General features: G+C 45.9%; 1 protein-coding gene across 1 annotated transcript; it reads right to left on the bottom strand.

Moving 5' to 3' along the window:
* Positions 1 to 230: 230 nt before the first annotated feature.
* Positions 231 to 20,195, bottom strand: LOC145348118 (zinc-binding protein A33-like). The gene is made up of 6 exons (XM_080196262.1): positions 19,565 to 20,195; positions 13,041 to 13,136; positions 12,727 to 12,960; positions 8,645 to 8,667; positions 8,412 to 8,557; positions 231 to 2,173 (listed from the first exon to the last, which is right to left on the bottom strand). Exons 1-6 carry the CDS (start codon positions 20,042 to 20,044, stop codon positions 1,683 to 1,685), a joined length of 1,470 nt encoding a protein of 489 aa, XP_080052388.1. The 5' UTR covers positions 20,045 to 20,195; the 3' UTR covers positions 231 to 1,682.
* Positions 20,196 to 23,146: the final 2,951 nt, after the last annotated feature.

The following is a 23,146-nucleotide window of genomic DNA, read 5'->3' as shown; positions in this document are numbered from 1 at the left end:
GGACTCCAGTTTCCTCCCAGTCTGAAAGATGTGCTGGTTAGGTACATTGGCTATGCTAAATTCTCCCTTACTGTCCCCAAACAGGCACAGGATTGTGGCAACTAGGGGATTTTTACAGTAGCTTCATTATAGTGTTAATGTAAGCCTAAGATACTAACAAACTTTACACTTCAAAACAATTCTAAATCTACAGACATTACATGGCAAGAGAGAGCACTTTAAATGGCAAATTTAGAAAGTTTATTAACAATGAATAGGTAACAAGTCAGAAAGATAAAAAGCAAAGTATAAATTATCAGTAATCCAGTCAGAGCAGAAAGCTTAACTTTGAAAATTGGACAGACTTCTCACCACTCTGCTCAGACCAGGCTATGAAGTGCCAACTCTGAAAACATGGATAACAAGTAAAAACTACCCCCCACCAAGCACTTCTCAAAACACCTTTTTTATTCCTTAACAACATTGAAAGCTCACCTTAGCCACTTGTTGGAAAATAGCCAATTGGCCTATTGTCAATAATGAAATCAGAGGCTGCCTCATTGGGTTTGTTTTAATTAATTGTCCCTTTTTCTTTGTCCGAACGTAATTTAAGTTTGTTTACTTGGTTCGACCCGCAAGAACAAGAGTTGCTGCCAGCTGAGTGTGGGCTGAGTGTATAAAAGGTGTTTTAATTAATTGTACACATTATCTCAACTTTAAGACTCGCTTGAGCTTGATCTCTTGTCTTGCCTAAGCGTCGATCATTCCCCCTGACAAGGTTAACAAGTTGATGTTAGTTTTTTAATCTGTCTGGAAGGCAACATCTTATAATTCTCATCACATTGGAAGACTTTGTATTAAAATCAAGTATTAATGATATAATGTGTTTATAATTACAAAAGTTATAATCTTTTTGTGTTACAGATTACATTACCAGCCTTACAATCACATTGGAGGTGCATTATAGACCCCGACAATCACATTTAAATTTGATGTCTTTTAAGTTTCCTTTGTACATTTGTTTTTGTTCAGGCTGTTCCCCTTCCTTTTGGGGAGCTGCCCCTTTTACTTTGTCCTAATTTAGTTTGAGTTTATTTATTTGGTTTGACCTTAAAAGAGGACAACCACATTGATTAATGAATTACTTATTCTTTAATTGTCTCACAATTAAGTCTGTCTATTTAATGAATCTGGCTGGTTTCCATTAGTGCAGGTTATGGCTTTCTTTAAAATTCATCACAAAATGCTAAATAACATATTAATTCAAACTACAAAATGATTGTCGCACTGAAACTATTGATTTTGAAACTCCCGACAATATGTGTCAGTTCTGATCAAAGAATTTTGAACTGAAAACCACAGGAAGCTGTCAGTTTCTAAGAGATTTCAGGGTCCTTGGAAGCCCAGTTGGACATTGTCTTAATGAACTAAGTGAAATGTGTCAATGTGGGAGTGAGACCCAGCCAAACCCCTGACTGACCACCACTAGAATGGAAACTGTGCACACACGATGGGCTGGGGTCACAATTCATGACCTTTTTATTTTAACTGCCCCAGCCCCCTCCATTCTGCCCCTGTACTGCCCATCAATCCTCTCTCTCCCCACATGAGGGTTGAACATTGACAGCATTTCCTTCACTGTTTAGGAATCTACGCTTCTAAATGTCGTATATTTAATTGGAGCTGCTCTCAGCATCATCCTTTTATAATGTGCACCTGAAATAAGGGAAGAGTTTCTCAGTGAAGGTGTCAGTGAAAGTGTGGAGAACGGACATATCATCAGCATTGTAAAAGGTCACCTGTCCCCCCTCATAGTCCAGGAAAACTCCGATGTTCCTGGGATTCACTCTGGGGGTCAGGGGGACTAACGGGCTTTCCAGAGCTCCGTATCCATCCCCGTTTCTCAGACACAGTGCCCAGTAATCATGTTCGGGACCCAGGGTGAGCTCTGCCTTCCTATTGCCTGACTCTCTGGCCACACCCACCTCCCAGTCAGTCCTGTCCCCGACCTCCATCTCCCAGTAATGTCTCCCCGATATGTGTCCCTGCGCCCCCACGGAACAATAATTCTCACTGAATCTCTCCAGGTTATTGGAAACCAGTTTGGTCTGACTGACTTTCACACTATTCCGCTGGTCAGACAGGACGAACTGATGATGCTCTGTGGTTGAGATCAAGGTGGGTGAGGCAGAGACTGGGAAAATTAAAGAAAAAAACAGGTAAATATTTTACAGAGTGGATGGATACAGATGAAAGTCTGATGTTTGTGCAACTGGATCCGCCCTCCCCACCATCACACTCTACCGCACCCTGCCCGCCCCCCCACCCTCCCCTCCCCACCATCACACTCTACCGCACCCCGCACCCCCCGCCCTCCCCTCCCCACCATCACACTCTACCGCACCCCGCACCCCCCGCCCTCCCCTCCCCACCATCACACTCTACCGCACCCTGCCCCCCCCCCCCCCCACCCTCCCCTCCCCACCATCACACTCCAAACCCCCCATCCATAGTTGCTGTAGCATTAAATATTACTGACTGATTACAGTGAACTGTTAGCTATATTGCCGTACAAAGCACACAAGGAGCAGCAGCGGGTCAGTCAGTCCATCAAGCCTACTCCTCCAGTTAATAACAGCATGATTGATCAAACCTGCATCCTGCCTTCTTCCGCAGTTAAAGGTGTGCGGGTTAGCTGGGTTGTCCATGATAAATTTCCCCTTAGTGTCCCAAGGTGCGTAGGTTAGAAGGATTGGTCACGGAAAATGTGTGGGGTTACGGAATGGGACATATTCAGCCAGAGAGTCAGTGCAGACTCGATGGGCCGAATAGCCTTTCTGCACTTTAAAGGTTCTATGATAACCTTTCACCCTCTTGCTTACCAAGATTTTACATACCTGTGTTTTACAAATATTCAAAGTCTCGGCTTCCACTATCTTTATAGGGACAGATTCAGGACCTTCTGAGAGAAAACATTTCTCCTCATCTCTCTGCTTGCATATTTACCCTATGAATCACACAAACAAAGAGCAGCACACTAGGCCATTCAGCCCCTCCAGTCTGCTCCAGGGTGTACAGTAAATACAGCATCTCAATCGTATCACTGTCCACAGAGACCCATTTCCAAGGTCTGAGTGTCGAGGTGTCAAATTAACACATTCTGCTGCCCTCATTCTCGCATCCCTCTGTGGATTGTCACCCCATTGGCTTGGAGACACAGTGTGCTGTGACTCTGCCATCAGCAACGTCATCAGGAGTTCTTTGCCCCCGCTCCCCCATGGGCATCCCTGGCAGCAAGGTCAGTGGGGGTGAGGGGGAGAGGTGCCACACAAAGTGCAGCCCAAAGAGCCCACAGTGCCAGAACAAAGAAAGACTCTGCAGCTCTGGGACTGCCAGGAGTGGGCGGGGACTGAAGATGGTCCCAGTCATTGTGGTTTGACATATCACCAAATTCTGACCACCAATCCGTGAAGACCTTGTGACGGTGACATCAAAGGCAGAGTCGCCTTCCACCAGGGTCCATTTGTCAAGTCCTGTGGTTAAGGGGAATTGGCAAATTAATGGTCTCAGGGCAATGAACCCAGGAGTCCTCCCGAGTCAAGCACACAAGATACATGCACATGAAGGTCACTGGACACCTGTATTGGGACTGAGCTCCCTGTGGACAGCAGCAGCAGTTACTGAGCACTCTACAGGATAGCCTCTGCTTGCCTCAGATGGTGGGGAGGGGGGTCAGAAAGGGTGCCCTCAAAATGGGTTGTCCCACTTCCTCCTTGTTGGGGAAGTACACCCTGCTGGATCCTATCTTCACTCTTACAAAAAGGAAACATTAGCTGCTCCAACTCGGGAAGTTGGGACACTGGAAGCCAATCTCAAGCATGACTGACCAGAAAGAAGAGGTGCAATGAGCTGTCAAGTCTTGAAATTGACCTCGGTGCCTTCGGTGAGACCCACCACCCTGGGGAGAGACACCTGAAGGAACAAACTGGGAATACACCTTCTGCTGGAGAGGGCAGGCTGACAGTGACTCAAATATCCATGGAGCTGGTTCTGCCATTGGGAATTGGATGTGGGATACTCAACCAAAATTCCTCAACTGCATCCATGAAATTCCATCCAGAGTTCAGCCATAAGCAATCTGCCAGGGTCATTGGCACGAAGGCCCCAGTGCAGTTGTTCAGAAAAAGTTCTATTCTGACCTTGAAGTCCTTCTTGCCAGCCCAACGAAAGAAAATAACCATTCTCCCAGGTCAAGTTAATTGCCAGTGTTGGCCATGACTCCAATTTCTGGAGAGGATCCACTGGGAAAAATAGCGAGAAGCTCACCCTTTCCTCCTGGCACCTAGGTGCCATCCTGCCAACAAAGTTCACTCAGCATGGCAAACTTATAAACAGTAAGAAGTCTCACAACACCAGATTAAAGTCCAAAAGATTTATTTGGTATCACGAGTTTTCAGAGCACTGCCCTTTCATCAGGTGAGTCACTGAGGAAGGAGCAGTGCTCCGAAAGCTTGTGATACCAAATAAATTTATTGGACTTTAACCTGGTGTTGTGAGACTTCTTACCGTGCCCATCCCAGTCCAGCGCTGGCATCTCCAAATCATGGCTACCATCAACTCCTTGTTTGTTTATAAACACCCACTTCCGCCAATAAGACAAATACAAAACCACATGAAAATATCAAAGACCAAAGCACTGCCCCTTCCTGGATTACGTCATTGTTCCAGTCAAAGACAGTCAAAGTCTGTGTCACTCAATCCATGTAGGGGACTGATGCCTGCCAGACAGATCATCGACTGATGGTGAGTGTCCACCCAGCACCAAGACATCGCAAGACCCTGAACTCCAAGAAGAAGATCATTGTCTCACCCCTAAAAGCAGCCAGACCGAAGAGAGGAAATCCAAACATAGCTCATAACTGATCGGTTAGGATTCCCCAAGTCCAGTGGAATTTCTGAACAGTGGGATGAAATGAAGCCACCTGCGTGGGACGCCTGCGCTCCCAAACCATCGCCGAGCATCATGGTCACCAGCATTGGTTCAATGAAAATGATGCTGAAATATGTGACCTCCTGGAAGGAAAAGGCTCAGTGCTCATTGCCTGAGGAGAGGAATGAACTAGAGGAAAAGAGTAAACCTCCTATAAGACTTGGAGGAGAGCACTGGGATAAAGATACCACCCGGAGATAGAGAGGGAGACAGAAAGAGAGAGGGAGAGATAGAGAGACCACCAGGGGGGAGACAGAGAGACAGAGAGAGAGAGAGAGACCACCAGGAAAGTAATAAAGAGAGAGAGAACCTGGAGAGATAAGGAGAGAAACTGACAGGGAGGGAGAGAGAGAGAGAGAGAGAGAGACCACCAGAAGAGTCATAGAAAGAGACCACCAAGAGAGTAATAGAGGGACAGAGAGAGAGAATGAGACAACCTGGAGAGATAGGATGAGAGACTAACCAGCAGGAGACACAAAGAGAGAGAGAGACCACCAGGAGAGTAACAAAGAGATAGAGACCATCTGGACAGAAATAGAAAGAGACCATCTGGAAAGCGAGAGATTGAGAGACCACCGGGAGAGAGAGAGAGAGCGCCAACCTGGAAAGATAGGGAGACAGACTCACCACCAGGAACAGAGAGAGAGAGAGAGAGACCATCTGAAGAGAAAGGCATAGAGAGGCCACTGGGAGAGAGGGAGAGAGAGAGACCAACTGAAGAAAGAGAGAGACTATCAGGAGAATAATAGAGAGAGAGAGAGAGAGAGAAACAACCTGGAGAGATAGGGAGAGAGACTGACCAGCAGGAGACACAGAGAGAGAGAGAGAAAGAGACCACCAGGAGACAGGGAGAAAGAAAGAGAGAGTCAACCAGGAGGCAGAGAGAGGGAGAGAGAGAGATCACTAGGAGAGAGAGAAAATGAGAGAATTCACCAGGAGACACAGATAGAGAGAGACCATGAGAGACAGAGATAAAGACCATGAGAGACAGAGATGGAGAGAGAGAGAGCATTGGGAGAGAGAGACCTGAATGAGGACCAGAGGTTCCAGACAGTTAAAGTGCTTCTGTGTGCTGGATCTATGTAACTGGGGTTCACTGAGGCCCTGGGGATTTGGACAAACCCGGATACAAGTTCTCCTGAATCACCTACTTCCTGTCGCTAAGGAAATGCTCCTGGAGACATAGTGTGGTTCTCCTTCGAAAGGAACCTCTAGCATAGTCTGTGCTTCCTAGATAAGTCCAAGGAAAAGGTTGAGAACAAGACCAGGAACTCTGGAATGGCCTCAAAGTGACCAAATCATTTGACTCAGTAAATCATGAGGATCGATGGATTGTTCCCCAGGCATTTGGATGTTCATCACAATCCTGCCATTGATGATATTATTGTAACTGTCAGGAGTGGGAGATCTGAGACAAACACTTCCTAAATCTGAGACAAACACTTCCTAAGTGTCAAACAGTGTAATAACCTCCCAGACTACTCAAAATCTACCTGTCAGTAGTTATTCACCTCATCAAAGATCCTCTGCCTTCTGGTATTCATAGAATCATAGAACACTACAGTGCAGAAAAAGGCCCTTCAGCCCATCGATTTTGCACCGACCACAATCCCACCTAGGCCCTACCCCCATATCCCTACATATTTTACCCGCTAATCTCTCTAACCTAAACATTTTAGGACACTAAGGGGCAATTTTAGCATGGCCAATCAACCTAACCCGCACATCTTTGGACTGTGGGAGGAAACTGGAGCACCCGGAGGAAACACACGCACGCACGAGAAGAATGTGCAAACTATTAAATAGCATCCTAATGGAAGACTTTTTAATCTCAATTGTCTCTGTGTCAAAACTAAACTGACCACCACAGGTGTACATGATCTACGGTTTGCAGAAGATGCAGTGTCATTGCCCTCTCGGCACCAGACTTGCAAATTATCCTCATTGAGCTCTTCAATTCTCCATGCAAAAAACTGAAGAGTTACCAAAAACTTAAATAGCAACCCAGATGTGTCAATCAAATATTTCACCTGCCATATATATTGAAGGAGAGACTCTATGATATATTGGCAGCCATCTTTTTCAATATTGGTGAGGAGATCCAATACTGGCTCAGTTGCCCCAACTCAGCTTCCTACAAACTAGAGTAGGGAATGTGTAACAACAATGACCTCGGTAAGAAGTCTCATAACACCAGCTAAAGTCTAACAGGTTTATTTGTAATCACGAGTTTTTGGAGCGCTGCTCCTTCATCAGGTGAGTGGAATTTGTTCACAAACATGGCATCGAATTGTGCAAAGGCACAATTGCAAGATAATGACAGATTAGAATGTGAAGAATGGTTGGAATGCGAGTCTTTACAGGTAAGAACAGTGTGTGTGGAGAGAGGGATTATCATAAGGTTAAAGGGGGTTAGCACGGTAGCACAGTGGTTAGCACTGCTGCTTCACAGCTCCAGGGACCTGGGTTCGTATTCCTGGCTTGGGTCACTGTCTGTGTGGAGTTTGCACACTCTCCTCGTGTCTGCATGGGTTTCCTCCGGGTGCTCCAGTTTCCTCCCATAGCCCAAAGATGTGCGGGTTAGGTTGATTGGCCATGCTAAAATTGTCCTTAGTGTCCTGAGATGTGTAGGTTAGAGGGATTAGTGGGTATAATATGTAAGGATATGGGGGTAGGACCTGGATGGGATTGTGGTCGGTACAGACTCGATGGGCCAAATGGCCTCTCTCTGTACTGTGGGATTTCTATGATTCCTTTCTAGCTGTGAATTGTCTCAAACCAAGACAGTTGGACTTTAACTGTGAGACTTCTTACTGTGCCCACCCCAGTCCATCTCCACATCAAAACAAAGACCTCCACAAATCAACAGAAGTCCTAGTGCACAGAGTGGCTGTTGTCACAACTCTCCTGCACTGCAGTGAGACCTGGACTGTGCATCATGATACACAAAACAGCTCGGGAAATTCCTTCGACAATATTCCCCAGATTCAATGGCAGGAACATCCAGCAAACGCTTGAGTCTATCTTGAAGCCACCTCCACAAATATTCAGGAAAAACTCCAACAGATTCAACTATGGTGGACTGGACGGTATCTGAATATCTGAAATCAGTCTCCCTCTGCCAGTGGCTGTTTTCTTAACTCGCAAATGACCAGCATTCCAGGGAAGATTAGGAAAGCAATCACTACACAAAACACAACTCTGAAATTCCCCTTGAAACCCAGCAGCATTGACATTAATGACCTGGGAGGAGATTGCTGTCAATTGTTTAAATTGGGAACAACTTGTCCATCAAATTGCATCAACCTTTGTATCCAAGGTGGGGTCCCTGATGCTGCTGCCCCAGTGATCTGTACCCAATAACAGGCAGCACCTTCAGGAGAGGGAGGGTGAGAGTCGGAGACTGTACAAAGAGTGGGCACCAAGCTGGGGAGTTTCTTACCTGGAAAGGTGGTTCGTTTTATTGCCTTCCACACTGGGTAGAGAAATGGGTCTTGGAAGCCTGTGTATCTCCCCTCTGGAAACTTCAGTATCTCTCTGTCTTCACTCCCCTCATCATCTTCCCCATCCTCCCCTTTCTCCAGGTAGCTGCGTGAATGGGATTGATTTAATCACTCTCTGCTGGATACAGACTGTGATCACATTGTAAAACCCTATGTGAGTTTAGATACTCACCTTTCTCTCAATCTTTTCAGTTCCTGTGGGACAAAGAATCAGAAACATTTAATAAATATACATGCTGCTGTTCAGATTGTAATTTACAAGATGTAGAATCGGTGATTTCAGTCAAATGTGAAGGGATGTAATGGATTCCAGTGATGTGATCTTATGTCAGTCACCCTACCTCATGAATATACGCAAACCAACCTCCCATCTATTGACTCTGTCTACACTTTCCACTGCCTCGGCAAAGCAGCCAACATAATCAAGACCGCCATGCACCCCGGACATTCTCTCTTCCACCTTCTTCCATCAGGAAAAAGATACAAAAGTCTGAGGTCACGTACCAATCGACTTGAGAACAGCTTCTTCCCTGCCACTGTCAGACTTTTGAATGGACCGACCTCGTATTAAGTTGATCTTTCTCTACACCCTAGCTATTATTGTAACACTACATTCTCCTCTCCTTTCCTTCTCTACGAACGGTATGCTTTGTCTGTACAGTGCACAAGAATGATACTTTTCACTACATACTAATACATGTGACAATAATAGATCAAATCAAATTGACTGTTTTCGTCTGCTGCTGAAGACGATGAAGGTTCAAACGATCAATTCCTTATTGTTTCTGATCTCTATTTCCCTGGTAAAATTCACAGCTTCTCTCTGCTCGTATCACCCTGACTTGGCAACAGTGATATTATTCTTAACCCCAACATCCCCTCGATACAGGGATAGCTTCAACCCAATCTGAGCGTCAGTGAGCAGCTATTCCTGTGGAAACGCCACTTGATAGCGTTGTCGATATTTTCTCTCACATTGCTAATGAGATGGTAATTAGCCAGATTGGATTTCCTCTGACTTTTGTCAACAAATTCATATCTGGGCATTTTTCCAATTGCTGGGGAGATTCCAGTCCTGCAGTCGTACTGGAACAGCTTGGTTATGGTTGGCACTAATTCTGGAGCACAAGACTTTAGTACCATTGCCAGAATATTGTCAGGGCCTTTGCAGTCCAGCGCCTTCAGCTGTGTATTAATGTCATGGTGAGTGAATTGAACTGGCTGAAGGCATGAGGCTGGGACCCTCAGGAGGAGGCCAAGGTGCACCATCCACTCAGCCCTTCTAGCTAATGATGATTGGCTCAGCTTTGGTTTTTGCATTGATGCTCTTTCATCATTCCAGATGGGGATATTTGTGGAGCCTCCTCCTCCAGTGATTTGTTTAATTGATTCACGACCAGATGTGTCAGGACTACAGAACTCAAATCCCATCCATTGGTTTTGGGATCACTTGGCTCTTGTCACATGCTGCCTCCGCTATTTAACATTCATGCACTTCCTGTGTTGTAGCTTCACCAGACTGACACCTCATTTTTAGGTATGTCTGGCAACAAACATATGAAAAATGGCCATTCAGCCCCTTGAACCTGTTCCTCCATTTAATAAGATTATGGCTAATCAAATAGTAACCTTAAACATCCTGTCTACTCACTGACAACCTATCATCCCCTTGCTTACCCAGAATCTACGCACGTCTGCCTCAGAAACATCAGAGTCTACCTCGTTTGTCTTTCGAGGAAGTGACTTACAAAGGCTCATGGCTCTTTAACTTTGATCTCCATTTTAAATGGATGATCTTATTTTTAAACAGTGACCCCTGGTTCCAGATTGTCTGACTAGAGGAAACATCCTCTCCACATCCACCCTATCAAGACTGCTTAGGTTCTGATAGCTGGAATGTTACAGACATTCACGCTGGTGGGATTTTCCTATCCCGTTCCAGTGAATGGAGATTTGGCTGGACGCCAAATTCTCCGACTTCGCTGCAGTGTAGTGTGAATGGCCGGCAAGATCGCGCCCTATGAGTGGGATTTTACGGCCTCGCTCAAATTGAGACCGGAAAATGTTGCCTGAGGTCAACAAATGGTCCCTTTCTCCACCCCCTCACCCATTCCAATTCCATGGCAGGCGGGTCAGTAGAATTCCGGCATATATAGAAACATAGAAGATAGGGGTAGGAGGAGACTATTTGGCCCTGCTCTGCCATTCATTACAATCATAGCTGATCATCCAACTCAATGGTGTAATCCTGCCTTTTCCCCATAACCTTTGATCCCATTCGCCCCAAGTGCTACATCTAGCCGCCTCTTGAATATGTTTCAATCAAATTGCCTCTTATTCTTCTAAACCTCAACAGGTACAAATCTAGGTCCTTAAAAGACAATATTAGCCCAATAATTCTTCCCTGCACTGCTTCCAATGTATTTATATTCTTCCATAAATAAGTTGACTAATACTGTACACAGTATTCTAGATGTGGTCTAACCAAAGCCCTGTACAACTGAAGCATTACTTTTGTATTCAATTCCATCACAATAAATGATAACATTTTATCAGCTTTTCTAAATACTGGCGGTATCTCTCTAGTAGCCTTTCACGTTTCAAGCACTTCTGTATCTCAGAGCTCTGCAATCTCTCACCATTTAGATAAAAAGCTTCTTTTTTATTCTTGCTGCTAAAATGGATAATTTCACATTTTCCGATATTATACACTATTTGTCAGACATTTGCCCTCTCATTTAACCTTTCTATATCTTCTCAGCTCACGCGCATGTGTGTGTGTGTGTGCATATATATCTGTGTGTACATTTGTGCGTACCTGCATATGTGTGTGTACCCTACTTGTGTGTAATTACATGCAGATGTTACTTGCATATGTGTGTCTGTGTGCACCTGAATCTCTGTGTATATGTATCCTGTATGCCATATGTATATGTGTGCATGTGTACCCGTTTGTACCTCTGTGTGCCTGCACATGTGTGTACCTATTGATATAAAAAGAAAATTGAGCAGGAGAGGAAACAGATTGTCATTAGCTCCCAAAAGGTATTTCCAATTTTTTGAAGTCTGGAAGCCTCTACAGATGACCTTCTATCTCTGGTTTCTCTCCAATGGATCTGATTTCCTCCCAGTCAAAGAACAAAGAACAAAATCAGCCCAGGAAACAGGCCCTTCGGCCCAACGAGCCCACGCCGCCATCTCAACACCACCAGTCCACCTCTCTACCCACGACCCCTGTCTAATGTTTTATGGCCATCCAGATTGAGGGAATCTGATTTAGGGACAATTTATTCCTGCCAATCAGCCTAACAGCACATCTTTGGGGTGTGGGAGGAAACCGGAGCACCCGGAGAAAACCCACGCAAGCACGGGGAGAGTGCGCAAACTCCCACAGACACCGGCCCAAATCCATGTGTCTGCACAGCAATCAGCGATAGTCACTGAGCTGTCGTCTTGCCCAGTATCTGGTCCAGTTTAGGCACACACTAACGACATGAAGCACTAGGCCAATCTCGAACAACCAAGAGCAGCCCCAGTACGACCCATCGCGTGTATGCCCCTCGTTGGACATGAGGTGGACCGACTCAAAGCCTGTGAATGAAAAGAGAAAAAACATTATTATCATACTATACCCATTTACATTACCAGGGACGCCCCAATGCTAATGATCCTTATTTAAAAGGATCTCCTATATCCACCCACCTCCAACCCAGTCATGTTTAAGTTACTCTTAAACAACTCTAGCGTGTTTGCCTCCACCACCTTACTTGGCAGAGCATTCCATACCCCCACTACCCTCTGTGTGAAAAACCTCCCTCTAATATCTGTGTTGTACCTCTCCCCCCTCACCTTAAGTCTATGGCCCCTTGTCCTACGTGTCTCTATTATAGGAAATAGCTTATCTCTGTTTACTCTGTCCAAGCCACCCTCCACCTATCTGGTTTGAATGAATTTTGATTGTCATCTTAAACATTCCTGACAAGACTGTTTCTGTCTCTGATTCCAGTGCACCCATCTCTTCTCTCCTAATCCTTTTCTTTGCCCACTCACTCTGCTTCCAGTTACACTCCAGTCAGTGGAGGTGCTGAGAGTATGGGACCACTTCGCTGACATCCTGAATTCAATCCTGACTGATCCCTGTGTGTCCTCAATTTTACTGCACACTGTATATTGTTGTTGTGAGGTTTGACACTATTATAAAAAACAGTTACAATCACCCCACCAACAGTTTGGGGTTTGGATTTAAAGGGTCACCTTGAGAAAGGAGACACTGTCTTGCTGCTCGATGTCTACACAAAGGTTCAATATCTTCTCCTTCAGTGAAGTCAGTTCCTCTTCAATTCTTCTCAGATTCTCCTCCATTGGTTGCAGATCTTCCTCCTTTTGTTTCCTCAGCTCTTCAATTAAATGCTTCTCTTTTTCTTCAAGATATTGATGGATTTTGGCAAATTGTGCGGAGATGTCTTGCTCCAGGGATCCAGTGAGTTGCTATGACAGTGAGAGAGATTGTTTAAACAATGCGCTGTTAAAGGATTGCAGTGTTGAAAGGGAACTGGAGTTATACTCACCCCCAGTTCTGAAATCTCCCTCTCCTGCTGCTGTTTGAATACACTTTGATTTTTCTTTTCCTTCTCCATGGAATCCAAGGATAATTTCAGCTGGTCCTAAAAATGGAATCAGATCTCAGCGTGATCCATTGTAATGTCTGCTGTTATATCACAAACTGTGAGGACAGTGTTCAGGAAGAGACATTAACATGTGGCACAAGCACTTTATAATGGGCAGAATAAAAGGTATTGAATCAGACCAGGTATAGTTTCAAACCAACAACAGCTTCATGGTGTATAGAATATATGAATGGATTTGATAGTTTGGACATTGTTAATTGTATAGTAATTGTGTTTGATTGCGTGCTGGTCTTGAGTTTTAAATGGGGATTTACTTTGCCTTTAAATAGGGTAAGAAGTCTGTCAACACCAGGTTTAAGTCCAACCGATTTATTTGATAGTAAACTCACAAGCTTTCGAGGTTTCCCTCTTCGTCAGGTGAATGGAGAGTACTGGCGTCAGACGGAGCATATAACAGCACAGACAGTTTACCCCAGTCCAACGCCGGCATCTCCACATCATGACCTTTAAAACTGACTAAAACTGAGGCATTGGGTTGGAGGATGCATAGACTTGTACGGACTGAACTTTACTCAGAGGCCTGTTTCAGTGTCTGAGGAATGGTCAGTTGCAAAGCGAGCAGCTTTAGTAAATGGCTGGCCTGGTGGCCCAACCATGCTGGAGTGAAGGAAGGCCATCGAGGCTCCCGAGAAGGTCAGAGTTAAGGGGTGGTGGCCCCTGTGCATTGCCAGCTTGGCAGTGCCAGCCTTGCCCCCTGGCAGTACCCAGGGATCAAAGTGCTAATGCCCAGGGAGCACCTGACATTGCCCACCAGGCATTGGGCAGTGCCAATGCAGCAGGACCTAATGGGGGGAGATGATCAGTGGAGGGGGCTATCCCAGTGCCACTCTGCACTCGGCAGTGACAGAGGGAGGGATGCCAGCGATCGGAGCTGTGGGGGTGGGGGGAGAAATTGGGTGGGGGAAGGGAGCAGAGGGATGGTTGGGATTGGGGGGGGGGACGATTGAGATGGGCTGGGGGCGGGAGGGTGGGTGTTCAAGGCTGACCTGGGCATGTTCGAGGAGCCAATGATTAGGTCAGGGGGCATGGTGGGGCAGATTGGGCGAGCAGCCTTGCAGGGTCATGGGGCTGGCCAGTGGTCGGGAGGCCGACAGTGTGTGGCTACTATGAATACATTGATCTCGGTAACAGATCAGCACATGCACAATGGCCCACTCAGCGCTATGCTGCCAGCCTCTCCAGGGGGAATAGACCCCTTCCCCGGACTTTTCAGGTGAACCATGCTCTGCTGTCTGGAGTGCACAAATTGTGGGAGATTCATTTTGAAAATCCTGCTGATAAAAATCAGCAGGATTTACTTCTGTTTTCAACATAAATTCAACACTTAGAATTTTTTGGGGGGTGGGGGTGGAAATCACCCCATTAAGTTTAAATTTATTTATTAGTGTCACAAGTAGGCTTACATTAACACAGCAATGAAATTACTGTGAAAATCCCCTAGTCGCCACACTCCAGCGCTATTCAGCTACACTGAGTGAGAATTTAGCATGGCCAAATCATCCAACCAGCACGTCTTTCGGACTGTGGGAGGAAACCAGAGCACTCGGAGGAGACCCATGCAGACATGGGGAGAATGTGCAGGCTCCACACAACAGTGAACCATGCCAGGAATCGAAGGGGTCCTTGACGCTATGTGAGGCAGCAGTGCTATCCATTGTGCCACCATGCGGTATTACACCGTGGGAGGGTATCACTAAAGTGAGGGTTAAACTGCTGTCCCTTAGTGAAAGAAGACGCCACCTTCAAGTGCTGCTGGGATCTGACAGTTCCACCAACATCAGAAGAGAGCAGTGGGCACTGCTGGGACTGCCAGGAGTCCCACACATGTCAAAAGTGGACACTGGATGGAAGGAAATGCAGGATATTTGAGTGGGGAAGGTTTGGACACCATACATGAGGTGGGGCAGTGGAGACACAGGACATTTAAACTGGAGGGATATTGGACGCCTTTCTGGGAGGCTGATATCCACCCCTTGGCTTCTTAAGGCCACCCAAAGCCTAATATCTCTGTAGGATGGGCAATAAACACCCAAATAAAATTCAATATTGGGGATACATCAGGCCAGCTTAAAATTCCTGCCACAACACTGTAAATAAAAAGTGTGTTAGCATTACACTACACTATATTAATATACTTCAACAACTGCTTTTCTGGATGGAATAACTGTCTAAAAGTGAAGGTTGGAACCTAAGAAAATGGAAAACTACCCTCCAATATTCTTAGAGTCTGAACCATTTATACAATGGAAGAGTGATAAGAGTTTCTTTTAATCCACAGGTGTTGGTCCACCTTGTTGTCAAATGAGGGGCATGCACACGGTGAGTCGTGCGTGGGCTGCTCTTGGAGGTTTCGAGAGTGGCCTAGTACTTCGTGTCGCTGTGTGTGCTTAATCCTGGACCAGCAGATGGGCACCACAACAGCTCAGTGACTATCACTGCTAGCTGTGCAGATACATGGATTTGGGCCTGTGTCTGTGGGAGTTTGCGCATTCTCCCTGTGGTTGCGTGGGTTTCCTCCGGACGCTCCGGTTTCCTCCCACACCCCAAAGATGTGCTCTTAGGCTGATTGGTGTACCAAATTGACCCTGCACTATTCTCCCCTGAATCTGGCTACATTAGGGGTACCATTCACATACACACGGGGCAGGGTAGATGTAGGAAAATGTTTTGTTGAAATGGCGGCGCGGGCTTGTTGGGCCGAAGGGCCTGTTTCCCGTGCTGGGTTGTTCTTTGTTCTTTGTTTTTAATAGGCATGGTTCTTAAGTTTGCAGATGACACCAAATTGATGGCATAGTGAAGGAGGTTATCTAGGATTGCAATGGGCCCTTGATCAATTGGGCTGATGAATGGCATGTGGAGTTTAATTTAGATAAATGAGAGTTGATGCATTTTGATAAATTGAACCAGGGCAGGACTTACTCAGTTAATGGTAGAACGTTGGGAGAGTTATAAAAGAAAGCGATCAGGAGGTACAAGTTCATTGCTCCTTGAAAATGGAGTCACAGGTGGATAGGGTGGCGAAGAAGGCATTCAACATGCTTGGTTTTATCGGTCAGAATATTGAATACAGGAGTTGGGACATCTTGTTGAAGTTGCACAAGACATTGGTAAATCCATACTTGGAATGTACAGCTCTGGTCACCCTATTATAGAAAGGATTTTTTTAAACTAGAAAGAGTGCAGAAAAAAATCACTAGGATGCTACCAGGGCTTGATGGTTTGAGTTACAAGGAGAGGTTGGATTGACTGGGGCTTTTATCTATGAAGCATAGGAGGCTTAGGGGTGAACTTATAGATGTCTGTAAAATAATAAGGGGCATAGATCAGCTAGATAGTCAATATCTTTTCCCAAAAGTTGGGGAGTCTAAAACTAGGGGGCATAGGTTTGAGGTGGGTGCAGAGAGATACAGAAGGGTCCAGAGGGGCAATTTTTTCGTATAGATGCAGTGAGTGTCTGGAACAAACTGCCAGATGTAGTAGTAGAGGCGGGTCCAATTCTGTCTTTTGAAAAGCATTTAGACAGTTGCATGTGTAAGGTGGCTATAGAGGGATACGGACCAAACGTAAGCAACTGGAACTAGCTTAGGGGTTAAAAAAGGAGTGGCATGGAAAAGTTGGGCCAAAGGGCCTGTTTTCATGCTGTAAACCTCTATGACTCAATGAATCTATGTGTGGGCACAGGTTAAATCATGACTCAGGAGAAAAACAACATACATGGCCTTGGTACTGTCACTAGCTAACAGAAATCAAAAGAAAAAAGTAGAATATTTTGTGAACTAGATAGTTCAATGGTTGTGAAAGAGGGTCATATCAGATAAGTCTGTGATCTAATTGAGTGGTCGAGCAGAATCGATGGTCTGAATGGCTGACATCTTTCTGGCCTTAAATAGTGATGAAGTATTGGACCTCCTGTCAGGCTTCTTGGATTAAATTTATAATTAATATGAAACAGTCAGCAATGAAGGAAACTTATTTAACGCCGTATTACACTACAGCTAGAGTTACCCACCCTCCCACTGTGTGCTATTGTTTCCCTGAATTGAAGACTAATCTCCAGGAATCTAAAACGGAGAAAGAAAATCACAGGGACATGAAAAGAAAACAGCTTTTGTTGTTTTTTTTCTTGGGAAATTTATTTGAATAAAAATATCAGCCATATTGGGAACTGACTGTAAAATAAAATTAGCCAATCACTTGTTGAAGGCTCTCTGTTCATTTCCCAATTGGTTGGGAAGACAATGCTGATAAGGATTGACATGTGCCTTAACCAATGGCTGGAGTCTGGAGGTGGGGTTTAGAGACAGGAAATCATGTGCTGAATTCTCCATGGACAGAATCAATTTCAGTGCCTTCCCCAACTCCAGAAATAATCTCAACACAACACAGCCCTAATGAAGAAAGCTGAAACCTGGGACTGCATCCGTATCATGTCAGTGTAAATAGAGGCTGTAAGACCTTTCACACACTATTAATATTAGCACTCACTTTTCCCACTGTCAGATGTCAGCATTGAGCTGACAGCGAGCAATAGTGATGATGTGGATGTGCCGGCGTTGGACTGGGGTAAACGCAGTAAAAAGTCTGACAACACCAGGTTTCAGTCCAAACGATTTATTTGATAGTAAGTTCACTAGCTTTCGGGTTAGCCCCTTTGTCAGGTGAATGGAGAGTTCTGGCCTCACACAGAGCATATAAAGCACAGACAGTTTACAGATTACTGATTAGAATGCAAATCTTTACACCTAACCTGCTGTTCAAGTCTTAAATTGGCTAACAATGTGAGTGGAAGGAGCACTGATCACAGGTTAAGGAGATGTGTATTGTCTCCAGACAGTACAGTAAGTGAGGCTTTGCAAACCCAGGCAAGTCACGGGGGTTACAGATAGTGCGACATGAACCCAAGATCCCTGTTGAGGCCGTCCTCATGTGTGCAGAACTTGGCTATCAGTCACTGCTCAGCGACTCTGCGCTGTCGTGTGTCATGAAGGCCGCCTTGGAGAATGCTTACCCGAAGGTCAGAGGCTGAATGCCCGTGACCACTGAAGTGTTCGCCAACAGGAAGGGAACAGTCTTGCCTGGTGACTGTCGAGCGATGTTCATTCATCCGTTGTCGTAGCGTCTGCATGGTCTCCCCAATGTACCATGCTTCGGGACATCCTTTCCTGCAACGTATCAGGTAGACAATGTTGGCCAAGTTGCAAGAGTATTAACCATTTACCTGGTGGATGGTATTCTCACGTGTGATGATGGTATCCATGTCGATGATCCGGCATGTCTTGCAGAGGCTGCTGTGACAGGGTTGTGTGGAATTGTGGTCACTGTTCTCCTGAAGGCTGGGTAGTTTGCTGTGAACAATAGTCTGTTTGAGGTTGCGTGGTTGTCTGAAGGCAAGAAGTGGGGGTGTGGGGATGGCCCTGGCGAGATGTTCATCTTCATCAATGATATGTTGAAGACTCCGGAGAAGATGTCGTAGCTTCTCCGCTCCGGGGAAGTATTGGACGACGAGGGGTATTCTGTTCACTATGTCCCGTGTTTGTCTTCTGAGGAGATCGGTGCGGTTTTTCGCTGTGGTGCATCAGAACTGTCGATCTTTGAGTCGAGCGCCATATCCTGTTCTTATGAGGGCATCTTTCAGCGTCTGAAGGTGTCTGTCATGATCCTCCTGATCTGAGCAAATCTTGTGTGTATGGAGGGCCAACATTGTCTACCTGATACGTTGCAAGAAAGGATGTCCCGAAGCATGGTACATTGGGGAGACCATGCAGACGCTACGACAACGGATGAATGAACATCGCTCGACAATCACCAGGCAAGACTGTTCCCTTCCTGTTGGCGAACACTTCAGTGGTCATGGGCATTCAACCTCTGACCTTCGGGTAAGCATTCTCCAAGGTGGCCTTCATGACACATGACAGTGCAGAGTCGCTGAGCAGAGACTGATAGCCAAGTTCCACACACATGAGGACGGTCTCAACAGGGATCTTGGGTTCATGTCGCACTATCTGTAACCCCCGTGACTTGCCTGGGTTTGCAAAACCTCACTTACTGTACTGTCTGGAGACAATACACATCTCTTTAACCTGTGATCAGTGCTCCTTCCACACACATTGTTAGCTTGAACAGCAGGTTAGGTGTAAAGATTCGCATTCTAATCAGTAATCTGTAAACTGTGCTTTATATGCTCTGTCTGAGGCCAGAACTCTCCATTCACCTGACGAAGGGGCTAACCCGAAAGCTAGTGAATTTACTATCAAATAAGTCGGTTGGACTGAAACCTGGTGTTGTCAGACTTCTTACAGCGAGCAATAGGACAGAGCAACATTTGTCTACCAGCTTATTACACCCAATTACAGGCCAATAAACACCATGAACATGGAGATGGGTAACTCACTGTGTCCCCTTACCTTGTACCTTTCAACAGCCGTTGTTATAGATAGGAATCTGTGAGCTAAATGTGAGGGAGAATTTACGCATTTGGCACAGAGCAGGATCTCATCATCCTCACAGAACAGGATCAGTTTCTCCCCGTGTTCCTCACAGAGAGACTGCTCCATCCCTGTGTCCCCATCCAGCTTCTCCCTGTGTTCCTCCTCCAGTTGCCTGGTTTTCTCACAGAGATTAGCCAGCACCCTGTTACTGGTGAAACTTCTCCGGGGGAGAAGCTGCTGACATTCCGGGCAGGACACAGCCTGACGCTGCTTTCCCCAACACTTCTGGATACAGGATTTACAAAAGTTGTGCTCACAGACCAGCCTCACCGGCTCCACAAGCAGAGACTGACAGATGGAGCAGGTTAAATCCTCACTGAGCGATAGAAGTGGTTTACTGACGGCCATCTCCGTTGCTGCTCCTGCTTCTGTTATTCGCTGAAGTTTCAGTTTCATTTCTCCCAGTTTAGCATGAAATTCCCTTAAAGGACGCTGTCGTCATGCAAATGTATCCTTGAACGCCCATTACAAAACAACGGCCAAATTCTTGGATGTGGGAGTCGCGGATCGAAGACGAAAATCTGGAGAGAGGTCAGGATCAGCATTAACCCCTTTACTGCTGGCTGTAAAATACGTACGATATGGAGATGCCGGCGTTGGACTGGGATAAACACAATAAGAAGTCTCACAACACCAGGTTTAAGTCCAACCAGTTTACTTGATAAACCTTGTGGGAATCTTATGGGATTACTATCAAATAAACGAGTTGGACTTAAACCTGGTGTTGTGAGACTTCTTACTGTAAAATACACAAACAGGAATCTGAGTAAATCTGCCCTCAGCTCCATAAGTTTCCGTCAGATTCCCCAGGGATCTGAGCAACGAATCATTTTTAAACTAATTCCAATGCTCCACTCCCAAATCCCAAAAGTCAGTATCAACACCAAATCATTCCTCTCTGCTCTGCTCCCTCCTGGAGCCATGCACCAATTCCAACTAAATCCATTGATCCATACTTTCCCAGTATATCTGTATCTGTGTGGCCAAATTCCCCTCCAACTCCATTTTCAAGTTAGCTGATGACACCGCCATAGTGGGTCAGCTCTCAAACAATGACAAGATGGAGCGCAGAAAAAAGTGTGGGGATGCCGGCACTGGACTGGGGTAAGCACGGTAAAAAGTCTCACGACGCCAGGTTAAAGTCCAGTAAGTTTATTTGGTAAAACAAGCCACAAGTTTTCAGAGCACTGCTCCTTCGTCAGGTGAGTGGGAGTTCTGTTCACAAACAGAGCATACAAAGACACAAACTCAATTTACAAAATAATGGTTGGAATTCGAGTCTTTACAGGTAATCAAGTCTTAAAGGTACAGGCAATGTGAGTGGAGAGAGGGATAAGCACAGGTTAAAGAGATGTGTATTGTCTCCAGCCAGGATAGTTAGTAAGATGCTACAAGCCCAGGCAAGTCGTGGCGGTTACAGATAGTGTGACATGAACCCAAGATCCCGGTTGAGGCCGTTCTCATGCATGCAGAACTTGGCTATCAGTTTCTGCTCAGCGTTTCTGCGTTGTCATGTGTTGCGAAGGCCGCCTTGGAGAATGCTTACCCGAAGATCAGAGGCCGAATGCCCGTGACACCTGAAGTGTTCCCCAACTGAAAGAGAACACTCCTGCCTGGTGATTGTCGAGCAGTGTTCATTTATCTGTTGCCGTAGCATGATGCAGTTTATCGCACCAACCTCCTCAGAAAACAAACATGGGACACGGTGGACAGAGTACTCTTTGTCGTCCAGCACTTCCCCAGAGCAGAGGAGCTACGACATCCTCTCCGAAGCCTTCAACATAGCATCGATGAAGATGAACATCTCGCCAAGGCCATCCCCACACCCCCACTTCTTGCCTTCAAACAACTGCACAACCTCAAACAGACCATTGTCCGCAGCAAACTACCCAGTCTTCAGGAGAACAGTGACCCCAACACCACACAACCCTGCCACAGCAACCTCTGCAAGACATGCTGGATCATCGACACGGATGCCATCATCTGACATGAGAACACCATCCATCAGGTACACGGTACATACTCTTGAAACTCACCAATGTTGTCTACCTGATATGCTGCAGGAAAGGATGTCCCGAGACATGGTACATTGGAGGAACCATGCAGACGCTACAATAACAGATAAATGAACACCACTCGACAATCACCAGGCAGGAGTGTTCTCTTCCTGTTGGGAAACACTCCAGCGGTCTTGGGCATTCAGCCTCTGATCTTCAGGTAAGCATTCTCCAAAGCGGCTTTCGCGACATGCAACAACGCAGTATCACTGAGCAGAAACTTAATAGTCAAGTTCTGAACACATGAAGACGGCTTCAGCCGGGATCTTGGGTTCATGTCACACTATCTGTAACCCCTACGTCTTGCCTGGGCTTGCAAAATCTCACTAACTATCTTGGCTGGAGACAATACACTTTAACTGTGCTTAACCCTCTCTCCACTCACATTTTCTGTATCTTTAAGATTTGATTTGAAGTAAAAACTCACATTCCACCCTTTATTTTGTAAATTGAGTTTGTGTCTTTATATGCCCTGTTTGTGAACAGACCTCCCACTCATCTGATGAAGGAGCAGCACTCTGAAAGCTAGTGGCTCGTGCTACCAAATAAACCAGTTGGATTTTAACCTGGTGTTGTGCGACTTCTTATTGTACAGTGAACAGGCAGGGAATCTGTCGGAATGGTGTGACGATGATAATCTCTCCCTCAATGTCAGTGAAATGAAAGAGATAGTCATCGACTTCCGGAAGCGGAGTGGAGGACATGCCCCTGTCTACATCAACGGGAGTGAAGTAGAAATGTTTGAGAACTTCATGTTTCTCAGTGTCCAGATCACCAGCAACCTGACCTGCTCCTTCCATACTGATGCTACTGTTTCTGATCAGAACTCTCCACTCACCTGATGAAGGAACAGCATCCAGAAAGCTTGTGGCATTTACTATCAAATAAACCTGTTGGACTTTAACCTGGTGTTGTGAGACTTCTTACATTGTAAAAGGCCAAGGATGGACATGTGCAGGATGGTCTATTGAAATGGCAAGTGACAGGACAGACCAAAGGTGTTCAGCAAAGTGGTCACCCAGTCTGTGTTTGGTCTCTCCGATGTAGAGTGGACCGCATTGGGAGCAGCGAATGCAATAGACCAGATTGAAGGAGGTGCACCTGAAGCACTGCTTCACCCGAAATGAGTGTTTAGAACCCTAGACAGTGAGCAGGGATGAGGTAAAGGGGTAGGTGTTGCACCTTCTATGATTGCATAGCAAGGTGCTGTGGGTGGTGGGTGAGATGTTGGGAATGAGCGAGAATTGGACCAGGGTGTCAAGGAGGGAATCTTCCCTGCGGAAAACTAGCAGGGGGACTGAGGGGAAGATGTGCATGTTAGGTGGATTAGCCATGCTGCCTTAGTGTCCCAAGATGCGTAGGTTAGATGGATTAGCCATGATAAATGTGTGGGGTTACAAGGATATGGTGTGGAGAAGGCCTGGATAAGATACTCTGTCAG

Source organism: Carcharhinus amblyrhynchos, chromosome 9 (genome assembly GCF_965287045.1).
Source record: "Carcharhinus amblyrhynchos chromosome 9, sCarAmb.v2.hapA, whole genome shotgun sequence".
NCBI classification, from domain to species: Eukaryota; Metazoa; Chordata; class Chondrichthyes; order Carcharhiniformes; family Carcharhinidae; genus Carcharhinus; species Carcharhinus amblyrhynchos.
This window is presented reverse-complemented; position numbering and strand designations above follow the sequence as displayed.